Here is a 26,368-nt window from a genome sequence, read left to right as displayed (position 1 = left end):
GGCATCCTGCTGGGTACAAAACACATTGTATTTTCAAAACAATAAACTAACATAGTCCAGTCAAGACCAAGACCAAGACCAAAAGATGATCCCTACAGCTGCCTGGGAGAAGTGCTTTACAAAAGTAACAATTTAACTATAAAGGGAGTGTCTATCGCCTTCTAATATAGCACATTTTCTGTCAAAATCTTGACACTTGTTCTCATGTTTAGGATCTATAGAAAAGCAATCAGACCTACAAGTGACAGGAATCTTACCTCCTGCAGAAACATTGACAGAAAATGCCAGTATGGTACATGCGTCTTCAGTGCTACTGATATCCTGCTTCCCCATCTCAAAGATTTAATATTAGATACAAAGCAGGCCAACCAGGATACATCAAGAGCTACTGAACAGAAAGAGATAACCTCCCCAGGGTTCAAGAATGCCTACACCGAAAATTTCTGAGAGTGTGAGAATATTCAGCAGGAAACATCCCCGCGTGCTTGCCCTCTTCTCCCGTTCATCCCCAGGGATCCACTCTGGCCATGGTGGGGAATGGGCTACTGCACAAACCGAAACTTTTGTCTAACTTAGTATGCCATTCTCACATTCATTGGTGATCTCTGAAAAATCACATTAAATGTTTCAAAGTTAAGTTGTGACATCCAATTTCAAAAATTTGAGCTTCGAATCATCTGTGGAAAAAAAAAAATCATGTGTTGAAATAAACACAGTGGAACCAGAGAAGCTATCTTTATCCATCAGTCACACACAAATTTATGATACACAGGTTTTGAAACAAATAAAAGGTCATATTCCCTTAGATTAATATAAACAGCAGATCTCTTCTTCTACCATACTGGATTTTTGCCTTGGTCTAAATCGGTTACTTTGCCAGGCTGAGAGGGGACCTTATAAGTGCTTATAAATCTCTTAAGGGTGGGTGTGAGGAGGATGGGGCCAAGCTCTTTTCAGTGGTGCCCAGTGACAGGACAAGGGGCAACGGGCACAAACTGAAGCCTAGGAAGTTCCGTCTGAACATGAGGAAGAACTTCTTCCCTGTGAGGGTGACGGAGCACTGGAACAGGCTGCCCAGGGAGGTTGTGGAGTCTCCTTCTCTGGAGATATTCAAGACCCGCCTGGACAAGGTCCTCTACAGCCTGCTGTAGGTGACCCTGCTTCGGCAGGAGGCTTGGACTAGGTGATCCACAGAGGTCTCTTCCAACCCCTACTATTCTGTGATTCTGTGATTCATAAGCAAAACTGTGGCATGTGAATTCAAGGAAGGCTTTAGACATTTAGATTATTGGACTAAGCTGATTTATTGCTTGCTAATCATTATTTGCTGTTCTCATTAGTCACTTGGTGCTATATCTAAATAAATTGTTTGGAAATAGCTGCTTCTTGTTCAGCTTTTATTACAGAAATCAAATTAAACAAAACAAAAATATTTCTTAAAACAAAATAAGAAAGTAAATTACAGAGTTGAAGTTGAAATAACCAAAAATTAAAAAAGGTCATTTGATCATTTCAGAAGCAAGCCCAACAACTGGCTTCTTACTGGCATCACACAGTGCAACCAAAACCTCTTGTCAAAACCCAGCAATAACTAGCCTGAGCTCATAATTTATGTCTGCTGTGATTATTCTTTTTTTTAAGTCTTCATCTCTCATGTTTATGCATAGATTATTTTAAATTGATTTATCATTTTTAAGCAGCATAATGGTACACAGAAAACCCTTGAGGGGCTAACTTCCAACTGTCATTCACAAAGGCAATTAAAGAAAGCAAGTCAGGAATACACCCAAGATCTTTGCCTCAGGGAACACTTATTCAACCAAATTTCTGAGGGCATTACATAAATACAACAAACTACATTTGTATGAAAACCCAGATTTTTCTGGATACTACTACGAAAATATTGTAAAGCTAAAGGAGTTTGAAGTATTACTATGGGTAGAACTCAAATGAGTTTTCTGGGTTTTTTTTAAAGCTATTTCTTCATCTTTTAGATAAATGTACTAAGTAGCCATTTATAAAAAAGTTAGTGATAAAATGAAAATCAGAAACAAGATCGAGTTAACATATGTTTCTAGACAACCAGAAAGTTAGGATTAATTCAAAAGGGGAAAAATCCAGCAATGAATAATTTTTTGTACGTACTTACATATTTAAAACGCTGCTTCATTTACAGAATGAAAGGCATTAGTAGAAAATAAAGAATTAAAGAACCTCTCTTTCACACTGCATTCATTTGCCCAGTATCATAAAACACCTTTAGGTAAAAGTAGCATATTGTTTTTTCTGAGCAGCAAGTGCTGGTTTGAAGAACGACTCCACTCCTGTATCACATAGTCTCTGTAGTTAGTTTATAACTACGCAGCAAAAGCTTCAGGAACCACGTGGCAAAAAAGAACGCATAGCCATATTGGTAGTGAGCTGCAATCATAGGTTACTTAAATACCTGTATGTGTGTGAAGTAGGAATATTTTATACATTTACAATAATTCATGTCTGTTGCTTCATCACCAGCATAATCAGAAGACAAAGATCATTTAAGTTGTTTCCCTATCATCGCTAACTGTATGTTTCACAGAGTAGGATTTCCAAATTTAGTACAAAAAGGACACAATCAGACTACAGAATAACCTCTAGAAAAACCCCTCATATCAGTTTATTAAAAAACCTGAAACTCTATTTAAAAATAAGCTTCAGGATGTGTGTGGGGGAGTTGCTCGTATTTATCCACTCTCGGTAAAGGCAAGAGCCTTTAACTTTTATTTACTGCACTGGTCAACAGCTGCCTTGCTACATGATCAGGTTTGCTGAGCAATACCCACAACACTGTAATGTCCAGGATACACCTTTGATACAATATTTTTCTGAAAACTGAAAACACGTCAGCCGCAATTCATAAACATCCTACTTGCCAAGTTCAATAGCTATTACAACACAAAATCCTAACACATCAGAAAAACTTACTTACTAAAGGAACCATCTATAGGTACCAATTGATTGTATAGGATCAAAAGGCTAAACTTTTCACTCTGATGTCAGTGTACTCCCTAAATGAATACCATCTAAACATGAAACTGTACTTCTTCCAATGACTGCTTTATATCTAAAAATATCTCTGCTGAATGCTGCAATTAACTTTCTCAGCCAGAGACATCGTTCTACATTATTCTCTTGAATGCGCAAAACCTAGGCTCAACAGTGTGCTAATCAGCTGCACTAAACTCTAAATGTGATCTAATTAACTAGAAAACTCAGATTTGATTGGTGAGGTTTTTTGGTTTGTTTTTAAATCCAAGCATATCTTAATCACCTTGTCTGCTCTCCAAAGAAAATAGTCATGAAAAAAGACAGGATGTTCAGAGGCAAAAAAACCCTATTACCACAAAATATCCTTAGGTCCTGACAACATTTACTTACTCTCAAAATAGCATGCTTGCCCAGTAATTTCTTATGGATTCTGACTTTAAAATTTCCAGTCTTAAAACCATTCAAAGGTAAGAATCACCTACAGTGCATATTCCGGTCACAGCGCAAGCCCAAACCATTTGAAGCATGCCTTACATTTAGTCTGTAATGAATGGGAGAAGGAGCTCCTTGCCCTCAGTTTAGTTTGGTGAAGGACACAATTCTGAGAGTCCCGTAAAGCTTGGTTCCCTGCACTGGAAAGTTCATCGTAGATACTGTGCAGCCCTATTCGCATTGGGTGTGTTCTTCATCTTGCAGAGCAGGTTAGGAAAGATGTATGCACCAGAAGGTATTTTCCTAGATTAGCAACAGCTACCTGTTAGGTTGTATCTTCTCTTCTGCCTTCTCTAAAATACTTAACATTTATCAGAACTTGTACGAAAGAAGGATGAACACAGCAAATGACCTCATGAGTAATCTTGTCACTAACTTATTTTTTTCTCTCTCATATCAAAAGTATTCATTACAATATATAAGATACTAAATTGAACATATGCCATATCTTTTTTTACTCACCTACGCAGTTATCACAAAGGCTGCAATGTGAGGCACGAGGTGGGCGGAAAATCTTGCAAGTAAAACAGTATTTTAGTTTCACTGTCTGTCCATTGATGATCACTTCTTTTGTTCTGGGAGGGGGGCGGTATCCTCCTGAACTGGAGCCATTTGCAATATCTACACATAGAAATACAATGCGTTAAATTTATCATGAGCTATGGTGTATGCACAGCCTTGATGGCAATCGATAGCAAGTTTAAAATTTATATTAACACACTTAAATGACTTTTTTCCCTTCTCACTCTCCTAAAATAACACGTTGCAAAAAAGACAGTTAATTACAAATAGCAACCATAGTCAATTTGAATTAAAAAACTCCACCCAAACCCAATTCTCAAATGCTGACAGCTACCTTGTTCTCAAAACTTTTACACTCTCATGTTCCCTAATAGTTCATAGAGAATACTTTAAAGACAATTACGACTACTGGTGCATGGAGGTAAAACATGAACAAGTTAACTTCAGGATTTTCCTCATTTTTTTAGAATTCCTGTAATAACAAAAAGTCTCTCAAGTGCTGCAGACATTCTACAATCTAATATAGATTCTGCACATTTACTTAAGCAACAGCAGCTTTGTCATTAGAGCTTGGCACATGGTAGAAATAAGATCAATCATCACTTTGAGATCTCTTAAATGCTGTGACACTATTCTGAATGTGCTCCACTGCATTTCACAGCTCTTGCTGTTTCAAAGTTTGAAAATCTAACTCCTAGTGTTACTTCTACACATCTTGAAGTTTGCTGCATAAAAATAGTTTCCAGCTACTTCGTTTGGTACAAGTGGTGGGGTTTTGGGTTTTGTTTGTTTGTTTGCTTGCTTGTGTTTTATTTTAGGACTTCAGCATTCATTTTTCCTGCAACTAAAGGACTGATCAGGCTAAATCATTAAAGTTCAGCTTTGTCCTTTAAATGCTCCCAAGTTGAACATGTAGAAGTTTGCAATATTCTTAGTCACTAGCCCTAATTAGCATTTTATCCAATAAAGCATTTAACACATGCATGCATAACATGTTTATTAATACACCAAAGATTTCCATTTGATACTCATACTCAAATTTAGGTGTGTAATTGTCAAAAATACTAATGAAGCCTGAATTTTATATAGGTGTAGCTTTCTATACTGCTAGAGATGGTGATGCACTGAATTTCTGAAAATAACACCAATATTTCAGATTCTCTTATTTTATAAAATCTCATTATTCCTGAATATGTACATAGTCATTGAAAGAAAATGACTTATACCAGTCAAGGTGAGTTGTTTAGAAGAAAAGAGCTCTTTTTTCCCATGAAACATTTATGTATAAAAAAATGCATGTTGACTAAAACCAGTATTTCCCCACCTTTCAGGAAGTTCAGGAAGTGCACTGTATCTGTCTTATTTTAAAATGGGCTCTGGCAGAATCTCGAAGGCAAGTTCCCTCTTCTCTGGTGCAGAAGAGAGGCTACTGGCCAGCCCATGATACTTACAATGGTGGTTTTCTAAGAGAATTTCCTTCCAAACCTTTGCAGGGAAGTTCCGGTTCACAGACACAGCAAATCCTAGCTCTCTGAGGAAAACTAATCTCAAAATCCAAGGGTGAAAACTGATGCAAATAAAACTCATGAAAATAGTCTTGCTGACTTTCCATGGAGTCAGGATTTTACCCACAATCTTAAACTGCATAATCAAACCCAAAAGTCTCAGTCTGTCTGTTTATTAACAATTTTTTTCTGGAAACAAGCAATAGGGCAAGGTCATATATGCTTGGATTTAATCAGATTTATCTAACCTGAATGTGCTAAACATGTCCTGGTCTCACAGTTATTTTTCAGACTTCAGCTGGACTGCTCAAACTTGGGTTCCAATTCTTTTAATATCTTTATATTTTTTAATATATGCGGTCCCTTTGAGGCATAATAAGATTAACCTTTAGGGTATCACCATCTCCAAATAAACCTCAATTTGACCCACACTTTTTACACTTTTCTCTTCCAATCCACTGCTGATGTAGTAATGCAAGTTATTTTAGAAAAAGGGTAAAATTTTCCCACTAAAGGGACTGCCTTCCATCCTCTCTGCTCTGACACATTTTACAACTTCTCTAGCAGCGTTAAATGTTCGTGCACTAGATGGGGCTCCAGCATTTTTGTCACCCTGTTACAAACCCCCCAAACATAGAATCCATATCCTTGCAAGACCAAGGTACCTGAAATGCTGCAAGAATGTCACTCCAAGTATTTAATGGAGATACAGCACAGTCTAGCACCATTCTAACATGCCAACAAACTCTATCTAGGTCTCTGAAATTATTCTGCTGAAAACAAATGGAAGGTGCTATTTAGATGAGACACAGAGGCTGGAATTTTGTCTACATATCACCAGGATTCTCCTGCAACCAAGCATTTGCTTTTTTGGTCAATTTTCCTAAGATCCTAGGACAAACAGTCTCTATAAGGTCTCTCCATGTTGTCTCTACACAAACTTAATGACCACACTCTAAAGTTGGTGGTAAACCTTGCAAAGGGTCACAATTTCAATCTTCAAATAATATCGTTAGAAAAGTTAGTAATTTGAAGTAGTTGTAGTTAGTAGAAATCCAAGCTACATGCTTAACAACAGTGGGTTACTAGAGGAAAGAGTAATTTATTTTTTTAGAGAAAAAAGCTTCATCAAATAACATTTTCTTGTTTCCAGACGGTAGTCTCAGGGACAAACAATACTGGGAACCTGGCTTAGACTGAAACCAGCAGCTGCTAACTGCATTCTTCACATAATTCTTCATCTGATCTCCAACGAGAGATACTGACCATATATTGCTCCTGACTTTAGCTAAAAGACTTGCTGCCTCAGTTTCAGAAAAACCGAAGTATTATTTTCTTAAGAGCAGAACAACATCATCCTGAAGTCTAAAACTTCATGAGAAAAGTACTCATGCTCATAGAAAGAAATGTAAACTTTAGTGATTTGCTGACGGAAAGAATCATAGACAGTAAGAGCTTTCTGAAAGACTTACATGACGCATAAAGTAATTTCACTAAATCTGCTTTAAGAATGTTGTTTAAAGCATGCAATATCAGCTATGATTATTCGAGTATCAAGCTGGTATCCCACCTTTGAGGAGAAAACAAAACTTACTCATGTTTTACCCACAAGAACTATATATTTGCTCAGGCTATTGTCAATTCCACGAAATGCCTATGGTGTGGCACAGATTTAATTTTATAAAGCTCTAAGGAAATCAAACTGTGCATTTCAAAACACATGAAAGACAGGCAAGGAAATGTGGAGAAGTCTCAAATGTAGTCTTGAGCATCAATGAATATTAGAGAGCCAAGACAAAACCAACTTCCAGAGAAGGCATGCTGGTGTAGCTAATATACTGAGTTCAGGGCTTTTGACAAGGTGAAAGAAAGCAAGCAGAAACTGTGAACTGGCCTGAGCTGGGTGTACAGAATAAATTAGTAAGACACACGTAAGTTAAGACAGTTACCCTGAAGTAAAATCCAAAGCATTTCCTTGCTATAGATGGGCCTTTTTAAGGCTGGAAGAATAAATTACCATGATCAACTCCTTATTTATCTGCATCACCTATCCCATGCAAAAAAAGATCTGCAAATTGTGAGTTTGGCAAAATGTGCAAAATTCGTGAGCTCCAGGAAATGTGCAGGTTCTGCGATTGCTGCTCAGGGACTGGCTGCGCAATTGGTTGTCGGGTGGTGAGAAAAACTGTATTGTGTATAGCTTGCTTTGCATATTCATTATTAGTAGTACTATTAGTAGCATTTCCTTAGTTGTCTTATTAAACTGTCTTTATCTCAACCCATGAGTTTTACCTTTTATCCATTCTACCTCCTATCCCACTGCGAGGGGAGGGGAGGGGTGAGCGAGCGGCTGCCTGGTCCTAGTTGCCGGCTGCCAGGTTAAAACAGGACACATTCTTAAATCAGAACTCCTCCTCTTGGGACATAACAGTTTCTCACTGCATCTGTAATAATTTCTGTGAGACTGCTTCCCAAAGAGACAGGTAGTGTAGAGTAAGTCTCAAGTATCTAAGAACAACGAATAACTTGAGTACAGTAAAAGCCACAGATTGGACATGTTACTACGTGCAAATTTTAGAAAAATAAACAATTTGGTAAAGACATTATTTTTAGGTGATGTATCGAAGAATCTCTTGCCTAGAAGTATATTGCTATTAACCTTGCACTCCATCTTCAGAAGTTGCCTCAAGTTCAAAGGCACAGCAAGTTCCGAGACAATCAAACCAGAACGATAATTTTGGAGCATGTAGGAGTTTTGAACCGCAGGACCCACCCAACTTCTCCTGCTGCACAGAAGCCACTCCACTAGGATACATCTTTTTTTGACATATAAATATATTTTAACAGTACAAAGATGTTTCTTTCCATTTCCATTGTTGATTCCAGAATCACAATTTTAGGGCAGAAGGATTTGTTATATTTATCTAGCTTGTTCCTCTCTATTAGACTTGCCATAAGCCCTCATGTTTGGGAACCTGAGCCCCAAACTCCACATTTGCTCACAATATAGTTCTTCAAGACTCCATTGGCTCTTTTTGGAAGACTATTGTTTTTGCTGCTGCTGAAGAAAGGACAGTGGTTTGGATCAGCTCAGCAGTCTGAATCTGGGAAGCAAGGCTTGTGCTACCATTTTTTAAAAAAATTGTAAACACAAATTCTGAAACAGTCACACATGGAAACATTTTGACTCTCCTAATCAACTTTTTAATGCAATCTTTGTCTTTTTTTCAGTATCCAGTTTATATTTTTCATTTTGTAGTAAGCCTAAACTCCGTATCTGACAGACTCTTTCTTTAATGGAAAAAATATAATTGTCAGCTGCTTATTTAAAATAATTTATTTCCTGACACAGATCAATGTTTCTTTGACCACGGAGTAAATAAGCAACTCCTTGAACAGGAACCTGTGCCTGTATTTTGGACTAAAGCTGGTACCTTCTCATAGGTAAAGGATTCCTCGAAAGCGACCAATGAAACTAGACTGTAACACTGATTAGGAAAAGGTTCCAAATGAATGCTTCAGTATATTTTTCCATATTTTTCTGCTTAAAAAAAAAGTCTTGGTGAGTTTCTGTAGCCTAATCTATACACCTTATTTCTGAAGTTTTCAGATGCTCAAGCAAGATGATTCAACCACTTCAGAAACTCTGATGAATAGCAAACATTTTAATACCTCTATCATATTAGAGAATCTGAAGAAAGGAGCTGAAACCTATCACATGATGTAACCTTCGAGCTTAGCATGCAACTTTTTCTGCACAAATTTTGGCAGAAGTGGGGTGTTAGGGGAAGGGAGAGGTCACATTTCAGATATCCTCAGCAGCAGCTTGTTAAGTGCTATAGATTTAACTTCCAGCTTTCTTTACTGCAGAGCATGTTAACTCCATTTATGAACAGATTATGAACACTCCATTGCTCCAGAGAAACTGAGGATGTGCCATTCCAACAGAACTGGGTTTATTTGAGTCTGCTGCAGTCAGGCACCCAGAGCAAGGAACATGGCTCTCCCTCCTAGCACCTCCACAAGATGTGGCACCTGCCCAACCCAGAAAAAGAAAAAGCTTTGAGGAAATCCCGTCACAGAAACACAAGGTGAGTAAATAGCCAAGTGGAAGGAAGGATCAGAAAAAGAGGAAGGAGTGACAGACAACAAAAGATGCAACCAAACAGGATCCAGATAGGAGCCATGGAGGCAGGGCTGAACAGAAGTATAAGGAAGACAGGGCAGAACTCAAGGTCTATGTACCAAACAGATGCAATACAAATAAGAGGCAGAAAAGAGACCCAGTTTCTAAACACTAGAAAGCACAAGATTCTCCAGAAACAGGAACCAAAACCGAAAGACATTTTTGGAACAATCTACAGCAACCTCTTCCTATGCCAAGGCCTAGTAACAATGCACTGTTATAGTGCTGCCTTCTGCCTTACCTGGCTAGGTTTTCATTACTCAAAGAACAACTTACTACTCCTTTTGATCTTTTTTTTTTTCTTTATAACCACTGGATTATGAAAACAATGCATCTAAGTCACCTTCTATGCCAATTAGCAACCATTCAAAATACCTCATCCTTCAAATGGAGCCAAGGACACACTGAGTTAATATTCATAACCTGTTTATATGTCTGATGCGCTAAAAATAGAGAATTAAACTGCACATCATAAAAACTCTAAAGTGACTATTACACCACATCCGTTTCAAAACTATAGATACAATTAAACATTGCACACATGAATACTGGATTTAAAAACTGAGGAATTCATTTGCTGTGGTTAAATTGGGGAAAATCCTTTAATAAAAGCATATTTAAAACCTGATTTACAGAACACTCAAGACTTCACCACATAGTTGTATAAAGAGGTGAAAAATGTCTGTCATAGCAAGATAACTAAATCCTAATATTTACTCTTCAATAACTCGCAATATCATTTAGCAGACCGTCATCATTATCAACTTTATACACAGTTACTAAAAAGGTACATTTCCATTAGAAAGCTCAATTGTTTTACATAAAAAGAATAGGTTATACAAGTTTTTGTTCTGAAAATATTTTCCCCCAACTACACTGTCATTATTACTAGTAGATAATCCGTAAGTAAATTTCAGTAGCAGCTTCATTAATGGATTTTAATTTCATTTTCTGCCTAAGGGACTCAAGAAAGTCAAAGAAACAGACACAGAAATGCAAAAGTACCTACAGAGATGACAGGGAACTTAGGACAGTACTTAGATGAATACTACTGTTCTTTCAGCACCTAATCCTCCTCTCTGTTCCTGTCTCAAATTAAGGTGCAAAAGCTTCCCACTGTTTGGGAAGATTTTATTTCATTAATTTTCAAACAGTTTAAGGCATTAGGACTCTGATTTTTCTATAGCTGAACTATCCGCTACCAGTATATATGGTGCAATTCAAAACACCATACCTGTCTTTCTCTTCTAAACTGATGACCATTTGTTGTCACTCAGCAAACTGCTCTCAGTAAGGGGAGAAACAACAAGTATATCTTTAACCAGAGTTAAGAAAACTTCTCTAATTTTTCTTCATATATAGTTATGCTCCAGCTTTTCCTTACAACGATCTCACATTATAGTAGGAATAAGTTATTCTCTCAGTCATCAGTACTTGTCCCATTACAGAGAAAAAGAAACTAAACAGAACATATTAGTAAGAAGCCCAACGATTTGTCTGCAAATCTCGCTTTTAACCAACTTTGAAATCCTGTCCCTAGCCAAAAATGGTTTTAAAGAAATTTGTTAATATAAAAAGCAAAAGAAAGATGGTTTCTGGTTTAAATATGCTTCACGAGTGCAGACTTCCATACAGTGTCCTCCTACAGTGCTCCAGCCTTTTCCTAGTCAGAACCTCTTCTGATTACGTACAACAGTGTCCCACACAACGCTGCTTTTCTGAAAAAGTGAAAGGCCAGTTAACACAAATGGGTTGGTTGTATGCATATAAGTAATGTGGCATGTGTGTTGTTCAGCAGAAATAGGTGATGAAAGCAAGTTTAGTATTCATCTAACAACTGTTAAGCTTTCATTTTTAAACTACCTTTAAACGCCACAGTCGATAAAGGCGAAATTTAACAGAAACATAGAACTTTTTTCCTTAATTTAAACTTTTAAAAGTATCATTCCTTTTTTATTTTATTTAGAAAGCAGCACTGCTTCCTTTGTTGAATGTCTGAAGTAACTTACAATCAGGTATGATAAACATCTCCTTTTATTCTTTGTAAACAGCTAAGATTCTGTTACTCATCATTAGGACAGCAGAGACCAGAATGACAACTAGCAAATTAAGATTACTTGTACTTCACCACAAGAAGAGAAAAAATAGGAGTGCTGAGACTGCTGGAGTGAAACAGCTGCCAGAGTTCATGTTGGCAGACTTATGAAGCGCAAAGGTTTAACAGAAATCTGAGTTCTTCAAGTAAGTCTTATAGAAGGTTATTCAGTTGGAAAGATATTCTTATGATTTCAAATATCTGAAAAATATATTTACTTTCCAATCATAAAGACATTTTACTGGGAACTCCAGTACTGAAATAGGCAAAGAACATCCATTGCTCCCCAAATACTGCAACTGAAGGAGAACACCACTTTAAAAAACACAATACTTGTGAGCTGTCACCATAATTACAGCAGTAACAAAATGGTTACCCAGGAAGCTCTATTTCAAAATGCTTCTTTCTGGAAAACTCTAATTTTTAAGCAATTTGTATGTACAAATTACAACACAATTTTATGATATAAAGGGGTATTCCTCTTTGGCAACACTAAGGACTATACCTGCCTGAATTCCATCCTCATCCCACAAGTTATTCCTACAGAGAGAATAACTCTTTTTTTGAGAAGTGGTGGGGGCGAAAAAAGAGAAAGGAGGGGGAAATTATATTTTTTTTCCCACATTTCCCCAGATAGTTCTGAGATGCTTTTTTTCCCCATTCTCCATCCTTTCCTTCCTGGCTATAAAAATAATGCCATTACCAATTATAGCAACTTACACACCTCTATGCAGCACATTACATATTCAGTATTTAATTCTGAAAAATGTTTGCAGCGACAGCACTGGAAAAAGCAAAAAAATAAGCTCTAAAATCAGTCTTCCTAAGCAATCTGTTAGCTTTCCCAACAACACAAATTTGAACTTTGGCATCTGCTTTCCACATATCTGGATTCTGTGAATATTAGGAATTCTTCCATTACACGAGCAAGGACTGAAATTACTGTGTTTGAAGAGAATTCCAGTTCTTCAGTATAAACACATTCCATATCCATTTTTAATGGTTTTGGGTTTTTTTGGTGGGTTTTTTTGTTTATTTGTTTAGGGGTTTTTTGGGGGGTTTTTTTGAGTGTAGCGACTATGGCTTCACAATGCTCCTCTATTTCTGATTTAATTTCTTTATGGTATGTAAGGTCAGGCCGACTGAAGACTTTCTTTTTACATAATCCAGAGTGTCATATTGGAAAGTAAGCAAACAGAAGAGATTTATATGAATTTAAATTCATCCAACTGGGATTGAGATATCTGGGTCATCTAGGATCTAACAGTTTTGTTCCCTGTAGTCTATGCACAGCTATGCCCAGAGCTAAGTCCTGACGAGCTAAATGTAACCTTCTTCCTGTCATGGCAATGACAGCTGGCTCCTGGCTCTGCACAATTAGTCCAAAGAACGTATAAAAGCAATGTAGGTTTTCTTCCAGACATGTAAATGCCAGCAGAATACACTGTTTTTAGAAAGTTATGCCAGGTCTACAAAATTTGGTGAACGACGCATCTCAGACTTCACACACCTATGGGAAAAGATTTCCTTCCCACAAAGTTCAACGACCACATTACATGATCATAGACTTCCAAAAGCCTCAAACCTCTCAAAGAGCATACAGATTAAATACAATTAACTGCTACACATAGCATGCTGCAGATGTGTTGATTCCAATTCAGAACTCAAATCCAAACACTTTGAAATACACAAAATGCTGCTTATTACACAGACACCTTTTTTGTCTTAACACATAACATAGTATAACAGCTGGGGTCAGGACCTTCCAAATCTGGTGAAAGAAAATGATCTCACTATAGTGACCATTAATGAACTCATCACTGTCTTTTGAAATCCTGCTTCTTAAAATAATCCATACCAAAGACAATGAGCATGTTTACAGAAAATAAAACCATTCTTCCTCCTCCAATAGCAGTTTTCTGAAACTGAACCTTTCAGACAATATCTTTTAATCACAATGAAACCAATAGATTCAAAAAAACCAAACTTGTTACCTTTCCACGGCTCAGGGCTCATACAGGCCTAAAAATAGTGAATACAAGTTGGTGTTTAGTTGTGGTTTTTTTTTTTGTGTTACCTGAACAATATTTCTTTGTCCAACAGATCTCTTAAGTGGAAGATATAACTTCATGGTATATTTACTGTCTCTTAACAGCTAAGTAAGAGGAAACTAATGCCATACTGTTGTTAACATCTTGCTATTTTGACATGAATTCTCCTATCATTCCTACTTAGTGGAATGGTTCACAGTGTGATTTTGGTGCAGACAAACTACATTTGTCTTCTGAGGAAACTAAACCAGAACTTCTGCTCCACATGTACACCAAATGAACTCCACCCTATAACACGGCATAAAAGTCTAAATCAATAGCTTTGTCCCTCAGACATTTTCACCAGTGCTTTGTGGGGGACATATACTCTATGAAAGAACCAGATAAACCCTAGTCTGAAGTAAAGCCCTCAAATTCACACTTTATAGATGCAGAAGTGTCTGCATAGCTTTGGTGCACTCATTTGCTTCTACTGCATTGAATTATTTGTCACAGTAAACAAAGCCTAAGACTGTACTATGGTATTAAACATCAAGGACCCTGCAGGTATTTCTCCTGTGCTTGCATAAACCCGTTATCTGTCTTTTCAATTATATGAGTAAGTGTTCCTCCAAAATTGCTTCAGAACACGGGATTTTCACTATCATATCAAAGCAGACACAGTAACTTTTAGTAAGCTTTGGTAGCTTACTAAAAAATGAGCAAATAAAACCATTGTTTTTGAAGCAGCTCTGCAAACTCATCCTGCATTTTCTTATCCAGGAAGCACATTTTACCTATTCAGCATATTTGTAGCTGTAGAAATTCCACAATTAGGATGTAGTTAACAATTCTCTTGATAAATGAAGTTGACTGAAATCTAGCTCCCTCTCCTTTAATTGTGCTGACTTTACACAGACAAAAAATATTAACGTTTTATTACTGTTACTGAAAAAAACCTTCCCAAGACAGCACTAACTTACAAGACTCTGTATTAACACAAAGACTTATCTGACTCTTTCACAATAAAAATAACAGCATAATTAAATTCAGTTAAACTCTGAGGATACATTACTTTAAAAGACGCACAACTGTAGAACCTTTGTGATATCAGCTTTCTTGCCAAAAACACTTCAGAAAATATTCTCTTGTGCACCACCAAGAGACTTCTACTGTACTTGCTGAAAAGTATTTACAGTAATAACTATCACTCTCCAGGGCCAGGATTTTGTTTACTGTCTTTCTCAGTGAAGAACTGATCAACCATATTTCCACAGGAATCACTGCAATGTCATCAGACATTACAACTCCAGAACAATTACTGTGGCAAGATAGGAGTAACTCCTCCCATGAGGAGAGCAGCACACTGCCTTCACACAGTACATGCACCCTCGGGAGGAAAGCAAAGAGACAACAGACCTTCGGTGTTACCTATTTGTCTCTCTAGATCTGCTGCTTCATCTGGTGTTGCGCGTGGGAGGACACCAGGATCACTGAAACTAGTACGCAGCAGGGTCCCCATCACGAAAAAGAAAAGAATCCCACCAATTGCAGGTATAGCAGGTGTAATCTTCTCTGACAAATATGGACAACTGGAAAAAGAAAAAAGATTAAACATAATCAATAAAACATAGTGCAACTTGCTCTCAAAAACTGTTTATCATTATGAATGCATATAAAGAATTCACTTTCTTCTGTCGATACATTACTTGTCTTGGAACGTTTATTGAAGCTGAAATTTCTGTTTATGTGTTCATCACACTTCTGAAATTTCTCATGATCTGTTTAATATAATAAAGGTCCAAACAGCATAATAATGACCTCACTAATATGCAATAGTCTTTTATGTAAGAAAATGCTTTTATTACAGGATACTATGAGCTCATATATTTGTTCATCTACCTCCCCATTACATAAAATAATTTGGGGCGGGTGTGGAAATAAGATGAAGATATTCATCAATAAAAAGCAAAGTACATAACATGATGAAATAAGCCACACTGAAAAATTTAATTAAGTCTATAAAATTAATTTATCATCCATCATAAAGATGGTGCTCAAGAACTTAAATCTTTTACACATGCCTTTAATAGCCATGGTATATATCGATACTGTAACAGCACTGCTGATTCTCTTCCTTAACCCATTTCTTGTAACTTGGTAAGCTTGTTTACTCATTTACAAAGTAAGATGAGTGCAAATGACAGTACAACACACCTGGAAACATATAATCCTGGGGGATCTAGGGCAATACCAACAGCTCTTTACCAGCACAAAAAAAGACTCTATGGTTACCAGATCTACAATATACATGCAGGGTTTAAGATTGGATCACAGTTTTTAGCAAATTTTCCTCTATGCTTCACATGTAATAATATCAAAATGGACAGAAGCATTAGAATCTAAACAATGCACGGATATAAGTACCTCTCCACAGTCATGCAAAAAGAGGGGATATGAACACTTTGACTTTACACAGTATACCACTCCCACTAATCCGAGTCACGCAATAAACACTGCAGGATCATCTTAGACAACACACAAGCTGAAGACTCTCTTCATGGCTCTCATACTAAGTAGCGGGGGCAAAACACACGGATTGCTTCATGCATTTCTGATGTCTAGGTGAGAACTCTTAAAATAAGCCTAAAACCAACACAAACTGAAACCAAACAAGTTCTAGGCCTCATGGCTTTGTCTAAAGCTTCCAGGTATCAAACAAGTTTAATTAACAGCCTTCTCTGTTTCTGCCGACTGCCTTAAATGATGATTCAGACGTGCGAGCTTTTGCACTGCAAGTCACATTAACCTCACTGGAATGTTAACTCTGAGCAAGCGATGACAACGTCAGCTTCACTGTCCATCACTTCTGCAGACAGGATGGGGAGAGAATGGAAACACTTTTCATACCAGCTACCACGTACAAAGCATTTATCTCCCTGCACAATCCTGTTCAATGTACTTGGCTGTTCCATAGAACGCCGTGGGTTTCACGGGTGCAGCAAGTCCAAACGCATTACACAGCACATCATACCATCACTATGAGCGGAATCCATCTTTCACCCTACATGAATGTAATATTACAGGTGTAACAAGTTACAAAAGATTAAAAAGACAAATGGGTATAAAAAAAGGCAAGGGGTGAGAGATACTGTAGTTTCACTTAATGAATAGACCGTTTAAATACTAGGAAACATACTTCAAATGCACACTTTTAGAAAATCTGTTTCAAAGTCCCAGATTTATGACATCGGTGCTATCTAAAGGAAGCAGCAGCAAGACAGACGGTAGATATGAGCCTTGGTCCCTTCATGTCAGAGAAGTCAGACAGAACAAACAACAAAAGAGAAGCTTTCATACCACAGAAGCGTCGTACTGCTCAGTTTATTTCTTGCCACAAAGGATTACTGAAATCAAAACTACTGTAATATGCTTAGACAAGAGTACAAATAGGCTGCAAGAACGTATTTTTTAAAAGATTAGAGAGAACATGTACATTAATGAACACTAAATATAGCACAGTGCTATTATTCTTCTACTGCATTATTCATTACACATACCAAAGAAATTGCAACTGTGATGAAGTCTGTTGACCAAACAAGAGCTGTATGTGTGCAAAAGGTATCATGAGATAATTTCAGGGCAGCACAGTAGGCGCAACACCATTTAGACAGGTGCCAGTGCAAAACCAGCAATGGCATCTACCTACAGAACTTAAATTCTCAGTAATACTCAGAGAATGGAAACTGAAGGGCCATCATGACAGTGACATGTTTTGTTTTAACAATGATTTCATAGGGAATTGGCAGAAAGAACAAATTCCTGGGCTGAAATACTGAGAAAGCCTTGCATTGCTGAGAAGTGATGACTTCATCATAGTAAAAAAGTATAAAAATGTCTCTCTGCCTTGCTGAACCAAGTCCATCTGCACTGAAAAGAAAAACACGACACTCAAAGCTCTGCACGCTCTTCACAATAGGCAGCTGTAAGGTAACCTGCTTCGCCGTTTTCAGGGTCTAACATCCTGTATTTTATCAACTTGGACTTGGAATTACTTGAGTAACAATGTAGAAAATAGCAAAGATGTCATCTTTGGCAATAATAACCAACTAATGCTCCACCAATTCAAAAATTATTTCAAGGCGAGAAACCAGTCCTCATAGAGGTTCAGCTAGTAAGCCTAGGCAGGACGATTCAATTCAGTCTGATTTACATGTGAACAGACCACATAATATTAAATGGGCCTGCAGAGAGCTCCACGATATCAATCCTTTAGAAAGGCCCAATTAATTTTTCAAATTCCAGTCAATTAAATTAAAAACAAATAGATAATGTATAGACCCATTTTTTCTTCATGTCTGTATAAAAAGAACAGGGGAAAAAAATCTTAGTATCTCCTGGGTTATTAAAAAATCCACCAAAAGTGGCTTAAAATTAAAAATGTGGATTTTAGCTCGAAATTGTCAATACATCTGTAGAAATACACCTGCATATTTATATAATTCATATTTGCATGCTTATCTAACAAATGTATTTGTACTGCTATATTAATTCAGTATTATTTTAAACAATTTGTTTTAGCGTTGCTATTTATACAATTGTGAAATACTGTACACAGAAAAAAATTATTCCTTATATTTGTTCAAATTCCTCAAATAATTTGCTTCAGTTGAGTTTTCATTCCTTCAGGCATCAGCTTTCCTCAGATATTACAAGAAATCTCTTTTCTGGACAGTACTTTCAGTGAGTTTTTAAACACTAGCAGGTATTTCCTAACAGCAAATTCCATAAATTTCATGCAGAGGGACTCCCTGTCTGCAGCACCACTTATGATAAAGCAGCACAGAGCTCCAGAACAAATCTCTGTCATACTTCAGAGCAAGCTGCGACAAACCTTTTAAAATCAGCACTTGGTAACTACTAGGTGTGAACTGACATCCTCAGTTTACATCTTAGACACAGTAAAACAATCGTCCTTAATCAGTGTCTATAACGATAGCAAGTATTGTCTAGGTCCATCCCAGAAAACACAGTCTTAGGAATTATTACTTGACCAGATTCCACTAGAAATTGTTACTGTGGAAATAGCTTCTTCAGAGAGCAATGTTTGGATTTGCACATAGCAACCAGCAACACAACCTGAAGTTTTGATTTAATTGAGGCGCTTTACAGAAATCAGCCCTGCTTTTTGCTTGGCTTCTCAGCTGCTTTTTTGAAGCACCATGTGAAAGTGTGCATGAGTGTAGGAGGGAAATAAAATCTGCTGGAAGACTAGTCTGTCACAGCTAGATAAAAATAAAAAACACACTGGCATTTAAGAGATAATTATCAAGTATTATCCCTGTGAACTAAGGATGCAGGAGAACAACAAAAGTAATTCTTACCACCCAGCAGCCCTCTTAACTATGTAACCACGTTCCCTGTGGCTACCGAGATCAGCTGAAAAATACATGCAGTAACTGTACTAAAGAGCACACACAGTGAGAGTCCTACAACTTTCAAGCTCTTTCATTAGAAAAAAGGAGGAAAAAAGAAGCCTTCTTAAGGCATTTCCTGGAAAGATGAAGGCTTTCCTGAACAGTTCACTGACAGTTGTTGTTATTCATTGATGGGGAGATACAGTAAACGACAAATCCATCCCAGTAGGGATAATGGAGGTTTGGAGAGAGTCTGACTTGGAGAGAGACTAACCCTGGAGTTACAAAAAAACATTAATAACAAATACAGCCACTTACTAAAGAGCACAAAAAAGACAGGGTTTTATACCTGTGAGAAACTGAAGATCTTGTTTAATATTTGCTAAGTTGGCAGGCAGAAAACAATAAAAGTGCAGATTTTATGCAAAGACGTAGTAGCCATCACACTTCATTACACTAACTAAAAAAAAAAAAAAGAAAGAAAGAAAAAGAAGAAAATAAGACCCCTAGAAGCTTGGCTGGCAAGACTGATAATAGCATACTGTGTGTCAAGCTTTTCACCAACCTAAAACTCTTTGCAGCAGCTATAAGAAAAAAAAAGTACTCTAGGAAAGGCATAATATAAGTATAGTAGAACCAATTAACATAGGGAAAAAATACTGCTCATTTTCCTACATCATCAATTTAATTTATATTTCTGCAGGTATTGCCTATTTAATATACCAGTAGCTACTGGTGTGCAGGTGGTGTCCAATGCTAAGTGAGAAGGCTTGCACTGCAAACCCAGGGTTTGGTTCCACCTGTTAAAAGTCAACATCTGAATGAAACTGTGCTACTTTCCTTAAACTAACCCAAAAGGTTTGGTTTTCGTCCTTCCACTCGTATTTATGGCTCCTCTCAGCTTCCCCTTCCTTTCAGCTTCACTGCATCATTGCTCCAAGCCACTCGGTCCCAGACTTCTGACCTTATGCCAACACAAATCTTCATCAGGTTCTTCTGTGAGCCAAGTTAGTCAACTAAAATGTATGAAAACAACACCATTTTGTTGACTTCTCTTTCTAACTCTAACAAATCAAATAAGCACTTGGAAAGGAGCATTGATATTAGCACAGAGGAAAAGAGACAGAAGCACACACAAAAACTTGATGGAGAGGGAACCTGGGACAGAGAGAGACCTCCATTTCAGCAGCTGTCAGTAAGGTTTTCACTCAGACCACTGCCTCTTGTGAAACCGCGTTTAGACCTTGACCTCTTTCAATTTAGAGATCGCAACAGAATAGTCATATAGATAAATGCAAATCAAGACTCTGGGCTTATAATTTACTTTTCTAATGACAGGTTACCAGTTTAAAGAAAGCAGCCAAAGACATGCACGAAGACCACAACACAGACGGTGGAAGATGAAAGGACGGGCAAAAAAAGAGGGCACAGCAAGAACCTTGAAGGCTGCTGCCTGACACAGACTGTAGGAGGATAAATGGGACAAAAAGAACGATCAGAGTGAAATAGTTTCACTGTTGCAGGGCTGCCTCTTCTTACTTGCAGCAGAATCTCAACTAGGGAACATTACAGTTCATACTTCTATTAGGAAAAGTGTTGGCAAAGAATAAGGAGGTATAAAAAGAATTGCAGAAACACTTTTAAAGGCTGCCCTGTGAACTCTCATATATAGCACAGGCTTCAACCTGCTACAGACTACTTCAAACGTACTGCATCCATGGTATTAAAACATAATTTTAATATACTCAGAATTTTAAGAAGCATGGTATAATGGCCATTGTATAGCCATAGCTACAACAGAAAGCAATGCCATAGAAAAGAATACTTAACTAATTTAAAGACTAAAAGAAAAATAAGATGAAAGAATCTCTGAATGTACCAGCTCTTCAGTCAGTATTTTTTTGGGATTCTCATATGTTTCCACCCCATCCGAAAATCCCAGCATCCTACAACTACCTCTTTGAGAGGACCTTATTTTGAGGTTAAAGTGAAAAAATTCTTAAGCAAGGTCTGACACAATAAAAAAGTTACAACAGGAAACAACTTGCAGAGCAGCAACCAGTTAATGGTTAATTCTTCACAAGCATGCTGTTGGCACACAGAAAATGTGGTGTAATTTGAGTATAGATTAGTCCAAGTAATGTTACATGAAATGCCAAACAAGATAGCTAGGGAAGTTCTGCATTACTTTCCTACATCTTCCTGATTCTCTTGTACAGTCTTTAAAATTTCTATTAGAAATTTCAAGAGATATTAAGGAAACTACAGACTAATTTCAATAGGATTTGAAATCTGCTTTTAAAAAAACTGATTTATTTCCTTGTTCTTTTTGTGTTTTGAACTATTTTTAAATCTCAGTTTTAGAATGGTCAATCAGTTTCAAAACCTTGTTTGATAAAATACAAGGCAAGAATCACTTTTCTAATAGTTGCTTCACTTCAAATCTGGGAAATTTGGAATGCTGCAAACCTGTGAAGACTATGGAAAAACATAACAGCTAACAAACAAAAGGCAGAATGACAGCAGGAAGAGAAGAAATAGGCAGAATATTACCTCCTCCTCAGTTTAATAATCTAAAATATTATACCCTAATCATAAATGCAAATTTATTGAATTGTTTCACAGAAGCATTTAACCTTGCTTGAATTCTTTACTAGTTTATTCTAGATTTTATGGTGCTGTATAAATATTACTTTTTTCTGTATTTATTATATTGTTTGGGGGTAATTCCACATAATTTTAATTCTAATTAAAAATAATTTTGAAGTTGGAACACATACAGAATGATAGTAATTATATTGTGTACATAAGTGTCCCAGCCTCTACTAGCACTTAGAAATTACTTAAACCAAAGGAGATTAATGATGAAATCACACAGATTACAGAACAGCATGATCCTTAAACCTAACAAATTAAGTACTTTAAAAGTTCTCTCAAACGAGTACAAAATAAAATTAGCTTAATGTTACCCTGAACAGTAAAACCTCAACAACTGCTCTTCAAAGTTGCACGTGAAAACCTGACACAGTTTGGTCTTCAAAGCCGATGTGAAAACACATCAGCAATTGCCAAGAACAAAAGACTGCAGGGACCTCTCTCTTCGATGTCCAAACCAGCAAACGTTCAATGGAACTCCTAGCAGTACTGACTCCATTAAATTGTAGTGCATTACCATTAAAATCAGATTTACATTGGCTGGATTTGGATGTAGGAGTTTAGATGAAGCTCTGCAAGCAGTGTTGATTATGAAATTGTGTAAGATAACCACAAACTCCCCCCTACAAGTAAACATCTTAAGGGTTTAATACAGCAGATAAGTAACAATCAAAGTAATAGCCTTCCGTGACCCCTCCAATTTTTATTGCTACATGAATTAACTCTCATGATCCACTGTCAAACTTCAAAGCTGGGATACATAAAATGCGTAATGCAAAAAGACCATGTCTGCAAAACAGATGCGGTTACTGAAGCTCCTACACGGACAACTACATTTTGCTTTGTTATACAGAAAAGGAACTTCTTTGTTTGACAAAACACAATTTCTAAATTTCTGATTGCATCAACTGTTGGCCAGAAATTTCCAAGCAAGGTAGTAGGAAAATGGGAAATATCTAATGCATCAAGAGCCTGAGTCTTACCAAATAATCAGTTTCTTTATGAAAGGCCAAGGCAAGCATGAAACATTGTCAAACGACTCAGAAAAGGCATGGCTTCCAACCATGCAGCAAATGGAAGGCTTCTTTTATTGCAATTTCTGTTCACTGACTAATTAATTACTTGAAAAGCTAAAAATACTTTAATTCTCAGGCTTTGCATACAGTGCAAGGTCTGGTTTCCATAGCAAAATACTACTGATTAATGAGTTCCACTAGATGCACAAACTCATGATTTCTTTTAAACAGCTCATATAGAACGCTTTCTTTCCTGTTATGCTTCATATTACTTCCTTACTATTTCTTATTATTTCCTGTTATGTGATTTTACAACTAAACCATCAGGTTAATCTCAAGTACTTATGAACAGAAATGAAAACGGGGACAAAACAAGCGGAAATGCCTCATGCCACAAACACAGGTCCCTGAAGGAGTACGAACATCTAGGTGATTCTCCTCAGGATTCTCTGGAAATTGAAACACACAGATAGCAGATTCTGAGCTTTCAACAAGCAGTATTTTGTGTTTGCCCTGCGCAATTTATAAGGTCTAAAGGCTAGATGTAAAATCTAGCTCTTGCTAAAGGGCAAAGGTTTGTCAATGCAATCCCTACCCCTGGCCATACTCTACTACTGTCACTTCTCTTTTACAAGCACAAGTGAGCTGGCTAACACTAAGTTAAACCAGATGAATTGCTCTCTACCTGCTACCTTTTCTGAAAAAAAACTATTTCTTCTCTGTTAGATCAGTTTCCTGAGCAACTTCACTCACTGTATGATGTAATGAGTGCCAGTGAACATGTGGCACACAGAGGGCAGGATGAAGTTGAATTGTCATTTCCAGAGGCATTCAACTGCTCTGTGGACTCAGCCATAAAATGAAATCCCACCCATAGTCATAAGAGCCTAGGAATAGTAGAACCAGTTGTCTTACATGGATATTTTTTTTTTTTGAACTCTGTCTTTACCTCTCCACAGTTCTCCATATTGCAAGTCTTTTGCATAAAACACACAAATGAACTTTAAAATACAGGCGGGAAATATTAAAACCTTAACTTCTCAGCAGAACCCAACATAATACAAGCCTTTGCTCTTTCATTGAAAAACAGAGCTAAGCGTCACAGATAAAGCATTTCTTGGGGCTCCTTTACTTACAAAAATTGGAGGACTAACGATCCTGCCCACCCTACATATCAAAAGTGTACATCACATGGGTATAAATACAGCAACTAGGAACATCAAGCAAGGAGGAGCATAAAACCAACAGAGTTTAACTTTCTCTTCCCTAAACGAAGCAGAGTTAAGCGGTAGCAATTCAGCGACTTGATCATCCTTCTCCAAGACCCGAGAGGCCTGTTCGTAGTAACTTCACAGGCTTGGGTCTCCACAGGCATCAGGAGAGTTTTACCCGAAAGGGCACCCTTTGTTTTCTTGGACTGCTTCCTCACGGTATCACGGGAATTCTCTTATCCCAGACTAAACATTCACTGGACAAACAGACTGGCATACTGCGGGCTACTCCAGATTAAAAAACCCCTAACAACTAATTGGCAGACATAAAGCCAAAGTAGTGCCAGCTCTCCACATCTAAAAATGAGTCAGTTTAAATATAAACAAATTGCAAGACAAGCTTGAGGCAAATCTTTTACTTCATGGAAAAAAATCCAGCACACAGTGGTTCATCTACACGGAAAGCATTACCACTACAAATATTCTGGTTAGCAATTAAACAACTAGGAATCACTTTTTACTGTTTTGCATTAGAACTGAGATTTAAGTGTAAGTCATGCAAATCCAGGCATTAAAAGTTTAAGAAATACCCTACACTGAAATATTTCTTCTGAATCCCCAGAGTCAGCAATGTCATAGCATTTAATTATCTTCAGGGATGTGTGCAGAAAAGACTGCACTGTTTGAATATGGAAATATTTTTGTCTGAATTTTTCCTTTTTTTTTTTCTTCTTTTAGGAAGACATCTAAAATGCTCTGTATATGCTTTTATGTTACATACTTAACAAACCTTGATAAGCACATTCAAACTGAAAATCATTGGCTTTATCATATTATGCTTTTCTCTGTAGTTCCACAAATAAATCGTGCACAGGCACTCTCCCCTTGAGAAAGGCCACTGACTGAAATTATTAATTCCGTATTCACTTCCTGAACACTTGTATAATGCACCAAAAGTTATTTCTACCATACATCAATTCTATGATTTAAAACACCTGTTTAAAAAAGGGAAACATTCCAGCATATTTTCTGTTAAGCCAACAACTTCAAGAAATATGCATTACAGAAAAATACCACTTGAAGGATGTTATAACAGAAATGTCATTTTGAAAATTAAAAACTAAGGATGAAAATCATCCATATTAATGGTTAAAAGTTAAGCGTACCACAGAAGGTTCTGGAGCAAGCTCATCAGCGAAAAAATTTCCACGTTTAAGAGAATGACGTTCTTCATGCAAATGTCAGTCATTTAAGAACCACAGTTACTTTACAGTTAGCTGCTGTACAGTAACTAAATACTTTGACTGCTAATGCATAAACAAGACCTGAATGGAAGATGAACAAAGAAGAAATGCCCAGCTTTTACACTGTTTGTTAAAATATTTTATTTAAAATTCCCACTCAGTTTTAAATTTTTTTCATATGCAAATTTCACTTTCTACTATTTCACTGAAATTTTCAGGCCTTTTCCCAGCTGAGTTGTTATTGCAATTCTGTTCAGTAATTACCACAAGACCCAAATTTTAATATAAATTGAACCAGGATTTCAGGTAGCGCAGAATAACAAACACAGGGTATTACTGCTACCATTCTCCAGAAGTGTAATTTACTTCTTCAACTTGACATCTGTCTATTTTTGTCAGACTGCCACAATTTTTTTAAAAAGTTTCACAAGAAGCTGAAGCAAAGCAAATAAGGTCTTTATTACATCCATCACAACTGCAAAATTTCTTCTAACGTTTTAATTATGCAACCTGTTATCGCCTATATATGTTATGATCCCAAGCCCCACTGAAAGAGCATTTCTGTTGCCACTATTTATATGGACATCTAGTAGATGATTTTGCAAGTGGAATAATGTGATCTCTCTCCCTCAGGCACAGCCTTGAAAATCAGAGCAAAGCTCAGTTACTTCATTGTTCCCAGAATATACTCTAAGGAATTGCAACACAAGATTTGTTCTCTGTCTTTCCATTGTCAAACATGTTCTGCTGTTCTCCTCCCAGTCTCAGATGCCAATATATAAATAATTCTCCCAGACACACTCAACCATGCAAATACCGCTCCAACTGTTGGTCTGGACTTCGGCACTTTTGCACAAACAGGAAACTTGCAAGGCACGAAGTTCAAGAGAATTGGAAGTCTTCTGAATACGTAAAACAATTGCACAGAAGCTAAAATAAAACAAGGATTGCAGCAACAAACGAGACAC

At 37.1% G+C, this 26,368-nt stretch overlaps 1 protein-coding gene across 5 annotated transcripts in view; it reads right to left on the bottom strand.

The window, feature by feature from the left end:
* ZDHHC14 (zDHHC palmitoyltransferase 14) overlaps positions 1–26,368 on the bottom strand; it is a 107,669-nt gene that overhangs the window by 31,297 nt on the left and 50,004 nt on the right. For 3 of the 5 annotated variants that reach the window (XM_075413859.1, XM_009936066.2, XM_075413862.1), the window contains 2 exons: positions 15,277–15,449; positions 3,982–4,140 (listed from right to left, as the gene is read on the bottom strand). In XM_075413859.1, coding sequence (XP_075269974.1) covers positions 3,982–4,140; positions 15,277–15,449 — 332 coding nt within the window. The remainder of the gene's footprint in view (positions 1–3,981; positions 4,141–15,276; positions 15,450–26,368) is intronic. The other 2 variants (XM_075413860.1, XM_075413858.1) reach the window with 1 other exon arrangement.

This window comes from Opisthocomus hoazin, chromosome 2 (genome assembly GCF_030867145.1).
Source record: "Opisthocomus hoazin isolate bOpiHoa1 chromosome 2, bOpiHoa1.hap1, whole genome shotgun sequence".
NCBI lineage: Eukaryota > Metazoa > Chordata > Aves > Opisthocomiformes > Opisthocomidae > Opisthocomus > Opisthocomus hoazin.
Note: the sequence above shows the minus strand (reverse complement) of the source record. Positions and strands in the feature narration are given on the sequence as shown.